The 13097-nt window shown below is 41.5% G+C and overlaps 1 protein-coding gene across 7 annotated transcripts in view; it reads left to right on the top strand.

Moving 5' to 3' along the window:
- LOC124614000 (CCR4-NOT transcription complex subunit 1) overlaps positions 1-13097 on the top strand; it is a 126391-nt gene that overhangs the window by 103786 nt on the left and 9508 nt on the right. For all 7 annotated transcript variants that reach the window (XM_047142805.1, XM_047142800.1, XM_047142804.1 and 4 more), the window contains exons 34-39: positions 9815-10051; positions 10188-10334; positions 10561-10695; positions 11508-11711; positions 11794-11949; positions 12051-12300. In XM_047142805.1, coding sequence (XP_046998761.1) covers positions 9815-10051; positions 10188-10334; positions 10561-10695; positions 11508-11711; positions 11794-11949; positions 12051-12300 — 1129 coding nt within the window. The remainder of the gene's footprint in view (positions 1-9814; positions 10052-10187; positions 10335-10560; positions 10696-11507; positions 11712-11793; positions 11950-12050; positions 12301-13097) is intronic.

A 13097-nucleotide genomic window follows, 5' to 3' on the forward strand; every position in this document is an offset into this window, starting at 1 on the left:
CACATTCCTATTTGTGCACTTCTTGGTGACTGTACAGTTGTCCTGATATGAGGCCACTATGGTAGAGGTAACAGCCTCTGCTACTTCCTCAAATTCTACTGGATTCCTTATCGCGGTTTTAATTTCCGATAAGCCTAAATCGAGGTCCCTCCTATATGTCTCCCAGTCTGTTTTCCTGGGATTCCTATAGGTCATGGTCTATCTGATACCCATTTCAACCTTGAATTTAATGTACATGTGGTCCGATGAGGATGGCTCAGACATCACATGCCATTGTTTGACATAGCTGCCCATCATCATGGAACTGAAGGCTATGTCAATTACTTCTTCCCTTCTGCTATTCCTGAATGTAGGTTCATTGCCTCTATTCAGGACCTTTAAGTTGTTAGCTAAAAGAAATTCAAGAAGGTACTCACCACTACTGTTGGTGTCCTTGCTGCCCCACACTAGGTTGTGGGCATTGGCATCGCATTCCACCAGCAGTTAACACCTTGCTGATGGCAAGTCTCTACCAGTCTCCTCACCTCCGAGGGAGAAGGAGAGCTGTCTTCGTAAGGAAGTTATGCTGAGGCCAAAATAATTTCCCTCATGATACTTTCCTCACATTCCTGCATTTTAATGGTCACTAAGTCCCTAGAGCAGAAATCCATCATTGGCATGAAGGAAATTCCATTTCTTACGTAGATGCATGTTCTGGAGTTTCTTAGATTTCTAGCATAAATCAGTTTACGTCCAGTGCCACTGAGGCCCAATACACCCCCTTTATATAAATAGGGTTCTTGTATCCGGGCTATGTGTATTTCCTGCCTTCCCAGGCTGTGACTCAGGGAAGCAGAGGCCCCTTTACAGTGCTGTTGGTTAATCTGCAGCACCTCCAGTCTCCATTGTGGTGCCGTCTTTGAAGTCTTTGAAGTCTTTGAGAACCCTGACAGTGACCTGCGAGAACCCTAAAAACATTTGCCTTCAGGGACTTCTCTCCGACCTCCACTACCAGGGTTTGTGCTTCTGGTTGATCACTCTCCATTCTTCTGTCGAGACTTTTGGGTTCTGGGCCCCTATTTTCCCTAACAGAGTCTTAGGAGAGACTCCCTTAAGGATTTTGGTACCCCTATTGATATCTTTGCATTCTTAAGAAGCTCCACTGCAGCCTTAACCAGGAGCTTCGCATTTTCCCACAGGGATATCTTTGGGCACCTTTTCCTTGAGCCATTCCACCACGTGCACCCCGTCACAGACAAAAATGAGGGCACCACAAGTTAGATAGACCCTCTTGAAGTTGGGTCCTGGGCCAGTGTCCCCCCCCCCCCCCCCCCCCCCCAATCTTTTCGAAGAAGACCATCTGTACCAAATCCTCCTCCTGCGAGGTGATGGCCACCACTGAATAGCCTTCCTGGATAACTGCCATCCTAACTATAGGTCTGTTTCCGTATTTCTTGCCTTGGTTTTTTCGGGACTCGTATATCCAGGGAGGAGGGAGTCTTTGATTCCTCCCTTATTCGCTTGCTACCAGTCTTTGACGTATTGGGGGCATCTTTGATGTATTGGGGGTTTGCGTATCCCCTTCAACCTGAAACAGTTTCTTTCTGGGGGTCTTAGGTTCAAGTCCCCTTAATTACCTTCCCTTGTCTTTAGGAAACCATTCTTTCCCGTCCTTTTTCCTCTGTTCCCCAAATAGTTTCCTCCTCTGGGCTCCAGACAAGCCTTTGATCTTAATCTGATCTAGCTTCTCGGTTGCAGTTTCCAATTCTGGCTCAGGTCTAGACCCTGATTCAGTAGTGGGAATGCCTTCCATTGGTACTGACCCCGATGTTTGGATATCTGAGGTCTCAATTTGCCCCTCAGTTAGTTTGTTTTTTTGTTTTCTTTAGTGTCCATTTTGGTCCCACGAGATTTGGGGATCCACAAGGTCCACACCAAGAATACACTGTGCAGTGTAAGGCTACTTACTCAGGAAGGTAGCCCAGTATCCCTGAGGAGGCTCCATTTGCAACACATCTTCCCATGTGCCATGCACCTCTCGGCACGGATCACATCACACCTTGGGTAGGGTCAGGGAGTTAGGCAGGACTAGGGGTGGATAGGGAAGATGGGACGTTGTGGGACACTCTTAGTCTGATCCATCGGCTGAGGCCTTTCCAGCAGTAGATCCTCTACTTTCGGCATAGCCCTCAGCTTCACACAGGTACGCGTACTCAGGCCTCTCCACCTGCGCAAACAGTGCTTCATCAGGGTGGTGTTCCCCAGAGAGGTCTTCAGTCACTTAGGCGTACACGGTAAGACTCTTGTTCACCTGGACAAAGTTTAACTCTTTCCCACACTTCAGATATTAAAATTGCATCAATACGGTTGAAAACTTTTTCTTTACCTTCTTAGATTTTTTGTAAAATGTTCATCATTTGGTGTTTCTTGTACTGCATTTTCAGAGTTTTTATAACTCACTGACCCATAGGTTGTTGAACTGAAGTGATGTTTGGAGGTAAACGCACAAGCTGTATGCACTGCAGATTGTCAACTACTGGATGAGCAGGGCAGATATCTACCAGGAGAATAATTTTTTGTTTCTTTGATATTGGCTGAGAGTCCCGGTTATTCAGCCATTTCACAGAAATGTTAGATGTCATCCAAGATCTTGCATTGTTTTCATGAACTACAGGTAGAGAGTGATGATGTATCTAGGGTTTCTTGATTTTCTGATCACCAAGAGCTCTTCTTTAAATGATACTGTCATATTCTCTGCAGCCATAACTATGATTCTTACCTTAGGCATTTTCTTTCTTGAACACTGTTCATCATTAAATTTCAATATCCAATCTGGGGTCATGTTGTAAAACAAGCCATTTTCGTTTGCATTGAATATATCATCTGGCTTTCAGCCCACACACAGAACAGGACACTTCTTAGATAGCCAGTCATCTGTTGCGCCATCAGATACACCAGCAGCGCTGCCACAGATTATCTCGGTAATCATATTATGGCGACCTCGAAAACATTGTACATAAGATGAAGAAGAATTGAAGTTCGTTTTTCCCACCAGACATGCAAATTTGTTGGCTTTCGCTTGAAGAATAGGTCCATTGATTGGCACATTGTTTGGTCTTTGCAGCTTGAACTATGTAAGCAGGGCTTCTTAAATATCTTTGTGCTCAGATGGTATCACCCACTTGGTTGTTAAAGAATTTTATTTGGAAAGAGACTGTATTCTCTCTCTGCCCTTCAAAATTGTAGAAATCGTTGATTGTCAGACATCCAGTTCCTGTGCAGTGCTGACATTTGTGTCTCCATTTTCTAATCACCATATTATGTGTGACTGTTTTCAGTATTAAATACTTTCCCCCCCCTCTCTCTCTCTCTCTCTCTCTCTCTCTCTCTCTCTCTCTCTCTCTCTTTGACAACTTGCATTGACTGTCTAACACACATACTGACTTGAAACCAATGGTCTCCAGAAAGCAAGAGTTTGAAAATAAGTGTTACATTGTTGTTAGTAATACCCATATATGTGAGAAAAAAATGGACGTTATAGCTGATACATTTCTCTGAAAATTTGATAAAGAATCTGTTGTTTTATATGATAAGTCACAGTAAGCAATGTTGTACTTAATGATTTTTTAAATAGTCTTTTACATAGGATTTACACAGAACTGTCAGATTTCATTGTTATAGCCAATACGTCGTTAAAAGTGATGTCACTATGAACGGTATTGTCGATACGAAAAATTCCATATCATAAATAGATGATTATTTGTTGTTTTTGTTTGACACAGTGTGTGCTGTATTTTCAGTTTTGTATACATCACAAATGAAATACACATCACAGCACTTCAAACCTCAAGTCTGCATATTTGTCTTCATAGTAACTATCTGGAGAGAATCTTCGTAGTTTTGCAGTAGGTGTACAAATATTTTTACACACAATTTGTGTATTTAATTTTTTAGCTTTTTAGTATTATTTTTATTCTTCTTAGATGCTGTTTCATCTGTTCTGTGCTGATGATTAGTAGTTGTACAAATGAAATGAATAAATTTGAGACTACTGCCTCATATAAGATTTTATGTATATAGACTGAAGTGGTGAGGAAAATTTGTGCCAAGGCAAGGAATTGAACCCGTGTCGTCTGCTTATGAGGCAGGTGCATTAGTCATTAAGCCACCTTGGCACAGCAGTTCACATAACTGCACGAATTATCCAGGCACGCCTCCCTCCTCGATCCAAATTTTCACTGAAATTATGTTATTACATTTGTGTAAGTCCCTGCACCTGGGTTTCAGGCTGGATCCCCCATTTATGTTTGATGCCGAGTTGTTATTTCAGAACATGGAGAGCCTCGGCAATTGTGTTCATATGTAACGGGGGAATTTAAAGTAGACTGGGGCGGCAGTGAGAATTTGGTTCGAGGAGGAAGGCATGCCAGGGTAATTTGTGCAGTAGTGTGAACTGCCGTGAGGGGACCCAGGTTCGAGTCTCGACCTTGCTAAAAATTTTCACTCACCACTTCAGTTTATATACGTAAAAAAAGATTAACAGTTAGTTGTAGTATGCTAAGACTCAAAGCAGGGTGGTATGCCATACATGGGTGAAAGTTTTGCCATTCCTATCTGGTTTGTTGACATAGTTTCTCTGACCGTCTGTGTGTTAGTGTATCTTTCTTGGAGTGCTCATTTGTTATAACATTTAGAAACTGGCTCCCCAAAACTAGCAAAAGATTCCGAAACCTCGTGGCAGATCAAAACTGTGTGCCAGATGAAGATTCGAACTCGGGATCTTTGCCTCTCGCAGGCCAGTGCTCTTCTGACTGAGTTATCCAAGCACAACTCACAATCCATCCCCACAGCTTTACTTCTGCCAGTACATTTTCTCCTGCCTTCCAAACTTCACAGAAGCTCTCCTGCAAAACTTGCAGTCCTGCAAGTAAGAATATTGTGGAGACGTGGCTTAGCCACAGCCTGGGGCCTGCCAGGAAGTTTCTTATCAGCACACACTGCACTGCAGAATTAAAATTTCATTCTTGAAACAAAAGATTGTCATCATAGCAGCTTCACCTGCCAGTGTCTGTTGCATATGTTTCTGGAAGTTTTGTTACCAGGACAGATGGATCCCTGCTATGTTTCTGACCTGTTGCTGACTTACGTAAAACTTGAGCATTTAAACTCTTCAGCTGAGAAAACAAACAGCTACTTTTTATACAACTTAATTGACTTATATATTGGTCTGACTGAGCTTAGCAGCATATCAGTCCAGTCAACTGTTCATATCTACACTGCATAGTGGTTTCTTAATTTTGTGTCCAGCATTCCTGTTGGTCTTTCCTGTCTCAAGCATTTGTGTTGTTACATATGGTCAACATCCTCACTTCTGTTGTTGTGGCAGCTATGAGCCAAGATGGCAAGAGTTGGACAGTCAAGGGTGAGGAGGAGCCCAGGAGGCTCAAGAGAAAGGCTACTGGAAAGTTAACAATCTCTCTGTTGAAACATCTGCACTGTGTAGAACACTGAGGGGTCAGCTGTCTTCTAGGTTATGCTGGGCTGGCTGCTTGCGTATCCCGTGCTGCTGATGCAGAGTCTGAGCTGTGCACTGGCAGACTCATTATGTAAGCCAACAATGAATCTTCTGTGCCAGTGGCATGGCACGTACACTCGATGATGCCATACCTACTGCAGCTCCAGGCGGCACCTCAGCTCCTTCACAGTGGAGGAAGTGTGGCGCTTGTCTGCAGTGGTGGAGGGCAGTTGGTGTTCAAGGGGAGCAACCGTTTTTCCCTTAGCAAGAATCAGAGGCACTGCTGGAGTAGACCAGGGGTGGCCTACTGTGCTGTGGCACTAAGTCCACGAGCTGTTGCCACGCCATGGCCTTCAACGTGTGACTTCTACTGACAGGTCCATGTAGTGACCTCAACCGGCACAGTCCCTTAGTTCTTGTAGAGCTGCAAGCCTGAGAATAATTTCGTTACAAAAGTCCAGTACTTATAGTCTGCAGTGACATGCTTGTTGTGCATAAGGTCCGCTACCAGTTGTGTATCCTAAAATACCAATGCCACTGCCAGTGTGGAAATTTACCTTTCTGTTAGCTGCACTAGTTTGTCGAGTATCACTCTTTCAGTAACCTAACATACCTCACAACATTGTGTTGGCCCTGTTGAATTATTACAATAACAGCATTCCGCACTCTCCTGTTGTTGGCGCATCTGCAATACGCCGCTCAGGCTCACACTAATTCGCCCATATGTGGTCAGTGCACTACATTGCCGCTCTGTGAACAAGACCTGGTTCCTCGGGTTGACTTTAAAAAAAGTTTCATTGTATACTATACACTGAGGTGACAAGAGTCATGGGATAGTGATATGCACATGTACAGATAGCGATAGCATTGTGTACACAAGCTATAAAAAGCGCAGTGCATTGGTGGAGCTGTCATTTGTGCTCAGGTGATACATGGGAAAAGGTTTCTAATGTGATTATGGCTGCATGACGAAAATTAACAGACTTTGGCTAGAAGTGTGGGTCATTCCATTTCGGAAATTGTTAGGGAATTGGATATTCAGAGATCCACAGTGTCAAGAGTGTGCCAGGAATATCAAAATTCAGGTATTACCTCTCACCACAGACAGCGCAGTGGCCGACAGCCTTCTTAATGATCAGCAGCAGCAGTGTTTGTGTAGAGTTGTCAGTGGTGACAGACAAGAAGCACCGTAGAAATCAATGTGGAACATATCCAGTAGGACAGTGCGGCGAAATTTGGCTTTAATGGGCTGTGGCAGCAGATGCCCAACCAGAGTGCCTTGGATAACAGCATGACATCGCCTGCAGTGCCTCTCCTTGGCCCTCGAGCATATTGGCTGCGCCCTAGACAACTGGAAAACCATGGCCTTCTCAGATGAGGCCCAATTTCAGTTTGTAAGAGCTTATGGTGAGGTTAAGGTATGATGCAGACCCCAGAAAGCTATGGGACCCATTTGTCATCAAGGTACTGTGCAAGTTGGTGGTGGCTCCACAATGGTGTGGCTGTGTTTAGATGGAATGATCTGTGTCCACTGGCCCAACTGAACAGATCATTGACTGTTAATGATTGATTGGGTACTTTGAAATCATTTGCCACCATTGGTGGACTTCATGTTCCCAAACAATGATGTAATTTTTATGGATGGCAGTGCGCCACATCAGATAGTTCAAGCGAATGATTTGGCCAACCAGATTGTCCAACACTAATCCTGTCGAAGTGGGAAGTAATCAAGAGGCCAGTTTATGCATAAACTCATGCACTGGGAACACTGTCTCAATTATGGCGGCTATAGAGGCAGTGTGGCCCATTATTTCTGCAGGGGGCTTCCAGCAACTTGCTGAGTCCACGCCATGTTGAGTTGCACTACACCAGGCAGAAAGATGTCCGACAGGATATTAGGAGATATCCCATGACTTTTATCACCCTCGTGCGTTAGATACTGTATCCAATCTTTCTTTGTATACTGATTATTACTAGTTTCCTTAGGAGTCTATTTATCACACTTATTTTGTTCTTTTGGCAGTTTTGGCCTTCGTAATAGAGCTGCTGCCTCATTACCTTGTAACCCTAAATTACACCTTTTTTGCATTCACACTAAAATCTCTCTCTCAGCTCAGCAGAGTGAGAGCCACTGCGGCATTTTGTATTACAGCATTCAAAATCACTGTCATGCATCGTTAACCTTCTCTGAACTGCTCTATATGCTACAGTAATGCTTGGCTGAAATGCATCTTTCGTGTGCAACAATGAATCCATCCATGGAATGGATAAGGTCAGGTTCTAAAGTTTGATTTAGAAATGTTATGTTTGACACTGGCGATAATTCCAAAGGTACTTCTGGCCAATACAACAGTGGTTGTGCTACATTCAGTTGCGTGATCCCTATAATTGTGGCGATAGATGGAAGGTTGGCCCCACTATGTTGCGTGTATTCTCGTTGATTAATAACCTGCTTCTCTTAATTTCAGTCTATCTGGCTTCTGTAAGCCCTGTTTTTAACAACTCGTCACTACTACCATGTTGTCATAAGTGGTGTAAACTTAGTGAAAACCTGCTTGCTGGAAATGCAGCTGGGGTCCTATGTTATCCTTTAGTCTTGCCCCTTCCATCTGGCTAAGAACAACTGTACCATTTATGTGCTTGGGCTGGTTTCTATCACCCTTGTCAAGCGCATCATGACCTTCGCCCTTCGTCAGTGTTGTAGCTCCTCTGTAATTATTGCAGGACTGCTATTGTCTTTCAAAATTAGTAATGTACCATAGATCCTCACATCCGTTAACTTTCCAATAACAGCTCACTACCCTAGATATGTGTGAATGGCATGACACTTTAACTGTGCATGTCTTCCTGTTACTGTGAATTGAATTAGAATATTCAGTCAAGCTCAGACAGCTTTGCTTCTACTGATGATACTGTGTGATGGTAGAAAGGCAGGTTTTGTCTACTGGGGTCCACAAACAGGCTTAACTCAGGCAGTAGCTCACTTCATGCTTTCTCGGTTATCGAAAAATACTTTTTAAGAAGATAGTCTTTTGCAAAATCGGTTTCTGGTTTTGGATACTCATTATGCAGCTGTCAAATTTTAAAAAAATAAAACAATGCATAAATGCTAAATTATATCTGCCAAAACTGCACTTTTGAGCATCACACGCAAATGTGAATTATAGATATAGAAAATGAGGAGTGTGAAATTGAAAAACTGAAGTTTCCAGACTAGAAGCACTAGTCATTAAATTCTACATCTAATACAAGAACACCCTCCCCCCTTCTCTAACAACTGTCAGTTGTTTGTAACTATCACAAGGTAGTGCCCTTTTGATTGAAAAAAAGACACAGTTCATTCTGATTTTAAGTAGGGTCACTGGACAGCTACACAGAATTACAAACCTCTACCACATTGTCACCAAATTTTTCTGGAATTATGACAATATTTTATGCTTGTACAAGAGGACTTCAGAAAGTAAGTTACAGGTCGTCCCTCATTCAGGACCATTGTATTACTTGAGTGAGTGGCACACTGTCATAAGAGAGTACATATTCAAGGCATTGTACAATTACAGTTCTGTTGCGGTACGGATAACAGGTGTATCACAATGTGGGAGTGAAATGGCACAGCAACTGGTAATGTACTCCAAAGTTAAAGCATGTGGGGTAAAACATATAAGCATAAAGAGTCACCATGAATTTCTGGCAGTGTATGGACCAAACACAATGTTGCATCCAGCCGTAATTAAATGATGTCAACAGTTTGACGAAGTCCACACAGACATAGATGATGGTGATTGGGAAGGAATGCCATTGACATAGACCACTGATGAAAGTGTCCAGGCAACTGAGTAACTGATTCGCAGCAGTCACAGATTTTCTGATGGTGTGGACATTCACACAACAATTCTCAAATTACTCGGTAACCAAGGAGATGATTTTTATTGTTGAGGAATAGGAAGATTGTTGGAACATTCTGATTGTTTGGAGAGACTTGAATTTTGAAAAATTGTACTATGTATCTGTGTCACTTTGCAACTTAAAGCAGCATTCAGTAATAGTTACTTGTCCTGCCACAGTAATGTGTTACTTACTTTTTGAAGTCCTCTTGTATATGATTACTACTTGGATACTGGCCAAATGCTCTTATGGTAGTGAAATAAAAAGGTAAAATTAAAGTCCATTAAATTAGGGATCATCCTTTTTCTGTACCATTTGCTTCACTACTTGGGTTAAACATGTTTTACAAAATTTGTCCCCAGAGCAGCCTGTGATGACAAAAGTTCATTGGCACACAATGCTTACTGAATGTGTACTTTTTTCTTATTGTTGCAGATGAATGGCCACGGAATTCTTAAAACAGATGATCTCATTACACGTTTTTTCCGACTGAGTACACAAATGTGTGTGGATGTTTGTTATCGAGCACTTGCTGAACAAAATGGTTCACCGACAATGGTTCGTGCAAAATGTTTTCACACATTAGATGCATTTGTACGTCTCATTGCTCTATTAGTGAAACATTCAGGAGATGCATCAAATACAACAACAAAAATCAACTTGTTAAATAAGGTATGTGGTTTACCTGCAAGAAAGAAAATATTTGCACTAAGGTTATTCTATAACCGACTGAATTGTTAATGATGATGATGATATGATGATGGTGGTTCAAAGATTTATAAACATGTCATTAATTTTATATTTCTAGGTGCTAGGAATTGTAGCAGGAGTTCTGCTGCAAGATCATGACAATCGCTTAGCAGATTTTCAGCAATTACCATATCACCGTATATTTATAATGCTGTTTTTGGAACTGAATGCACCAGAACCAATCTTAGAAGCCATAAATTTCCAGGTTTGTGTAATATAACAATGCCTTTTCTTAATGTTGTCTTTGTTATTGTTTGTGAAATTTGTTTTAACAGTGAGCATGACACATTTCTCATTTTCTATCCAAAATACTGCTGAAGTATATATTTATTGCTCTCATTGTAAGAATGGAATAGTTTTCTATTGTATCATTATATGAATATTGGAAAAAGCTAGTCTAGTTAATCTACTCCTCTATTTTTTGTTATTAGGTGTTGACTGCATTCTGTCATACAATGCACATTCTGCGACCAGCAAAAGCTCCAGGTTTTGCTTATGCTTGGTTGGAACTCATCTCCCATCGTGTGTTTATTGGAAGGATGCTAGCACTTACCCCTCAGCAGAAGGTATGTTCAAGAGTTAGAATCTGGTCTTAAAAGAATTTATATGTAATGTGTTGAAAATCAGTTTGAGTTTTCACCTCTGCTTTTGACCGTTTAAGGTCTCTTACTTTATCATTGTGGTTATTATATGAGTTGTATGTTAGAGGGAGATTATTGTGGTTGTTGTTTGGTACTGGAACACGTTTGTGTTTGAATTTTTTTTTGTGATGCACGATGTGTTTCTGTTTCTTGTATTTTGAATGGACCTTTGTTATGCATTTGCACAGTGTATACTTCAACAATTAGGTCTCGGTTCCCAACTAAAGTATTGCTTATATTGAGACATTTAGTAGTATTTTCTAGTTTGACACTTTAATTATTGGAAGGTGTAAGTTTTAGATGTATAGCAAAGTGGTTGTTGGCATCTGCAATTTGTTTTGTAATTGGAAAGTGCGACAAAACTAGAATTTTTGACATTGTAAAGAAGAAAAGTAGTTCACCACTGTGAAAGACGTACTTGGATCATAAACAAAATAATCAGGAACTAGATTGTTGATGTGTGTGGGATCTTGTGACTAGCCTCGACATGTTAAGGTACATCGTTATAGAACACTGTACCGTGGACATTTCAACCATGTTTTTGTGTTTTATAATAATGCAGCTGGATACCAGTAAGATTTTTTTTCAAATTGGCGCTAGCTGTGGAAGCCTATGAATTTACATACCCTCACTGTTTTCCTTTATAAAAAAATCTTGTACTCTACCTGGATTTCTTTATTGGTGTTAAATTTATGATGAAGTGATGGTGTTTCTTGGTATTTGTTTCCATTTTTTAGGGATGGGGAATGTACGCCCAGCTTCTCATAGATCTGTTTAAGTTTTTGGCACCCTTCCTCCGTAATGCAGAACTAGCGAAGCCAGTAACACTGCTGTACAAAGGAACACTGAGAGTGTTACTAGTGCTCCTTCACGACTTCCCAGAATTTTTATGTGATTATCATTATGGATTTTGTGATGTAATACCGCCAAATTGCATACAGGTATAACATCTCACAGCAACTACTTATTATTTATTTTAGTAGTTGTGAAATGATAAATATAAATTGTTTTATACCTTTTCAGATGAGAAATTTAATATTGTCTGCATTTCCAAGAAATATGAGACTGCCAGATCCATTCACACCAAATCTGAAAGTGGATATGTTACCAGAAATTATTCATGCTCCAAGAGTAATAACAAATTTTGCTTCCATGATTCAGCCAATGAGTTTCAAGAAAGTAAGCCAAACATTTGTAGCATCACTTGTTGTCTAATGTTCTTTGTTTACTGTAGTGGCTCATTAAACAACATTAATCTGTACATATTGTCTTTGTTCCAGGATTTGGATTCATATCTCAAAGCTAGAGCACCAGTAACATTTCTTTCAGAGCTAAGAAGCAACTTGCAGGTATCCAATGAACCTGGAATGCGGTACAACATACCCTTGATGAATGCTTTGGTGTTATATGTGGGAACGCAAGCCATTGCATACATTCGCAACAAGGGGCTTACACCAAATATGTCTACAATTGCCCATTCATCACACATGGACATATTTCAGAATTTGGCTGTTGATCTTGATACTGAGGGTAAATACCATTTGCTTTTGTTTACTTGATGAACATGATTTCTTTTAGAACAGTCTTACAGTGGAGATGATGATCCTGTTTATAAGAAGTCATATACACTCATGATCATAAATTAAGGATAGTTGCAGAATGTGGTGCCACACAACGTGGCACTACACAAAATTGGCACTAATAGCATAGGCACATAGGGAACACACATGACACAGATCTGTAAGTCCATGGTATTGGTGGTAAGTTGAGAAAACCGTCCCAAAACACATGTGCTACAAAGCACCACTGTTTCCTGTACATGTACTCTGACAGGATATCACCATGCACACATACGCAGGCCGTACAACGGGTTGGCATACCCTGAGTCAGGTGGTTGAGCAGCTGCTGGGGTATAGCCTCCCATTCTTGCACCAGTGCCTGTCGGAGCTCCTGAAGTGTCCTAGGCATTTTGAAGATGTGCAGCGATACGTCGACCGAAAGCATTCCAGACGTGGTCAATGGGGTTTAGGTCTGGAGAACAGGCAGGCCGCTCCATTCGCCTGATATCTTCTGTTTCAAGGTACTCCTCCACGATGGCAGCTCAGTGGGGCCGTGCGTTATCATCTATCAGGAGCAAGGTGGGACCCACTGCACCCCTGAAAAGGCGGACATACTGGAGCAAAATGACATCCCAATACACCTGACCCATTACAATTCCTCTGTCAAAGACCTGCAAGGGTGTACATGCACCAATCATAATCCCACCGCACACCATCAAACCATGACCTCCATACAGGTCCCTTTCAAGGACATTAAGGGGTTGATAT

This window comes from Schistocerca americana, chromosome 4, assembly GCF_021461395.2.
Source record: "Schistocerca americana isolate TAMUIC-IGC-003095 chromosome 4, iqSchAmer2.1, whole genome shotgun sequence".
In the NCBI taxonomy this organism is placed as follows: domain Eukaryota; kingdom Metazoa; phylum Arthropoda; class Insecta; order Orthoptera; family Acrididae; genus Schistocerca; species Schistocerca americana.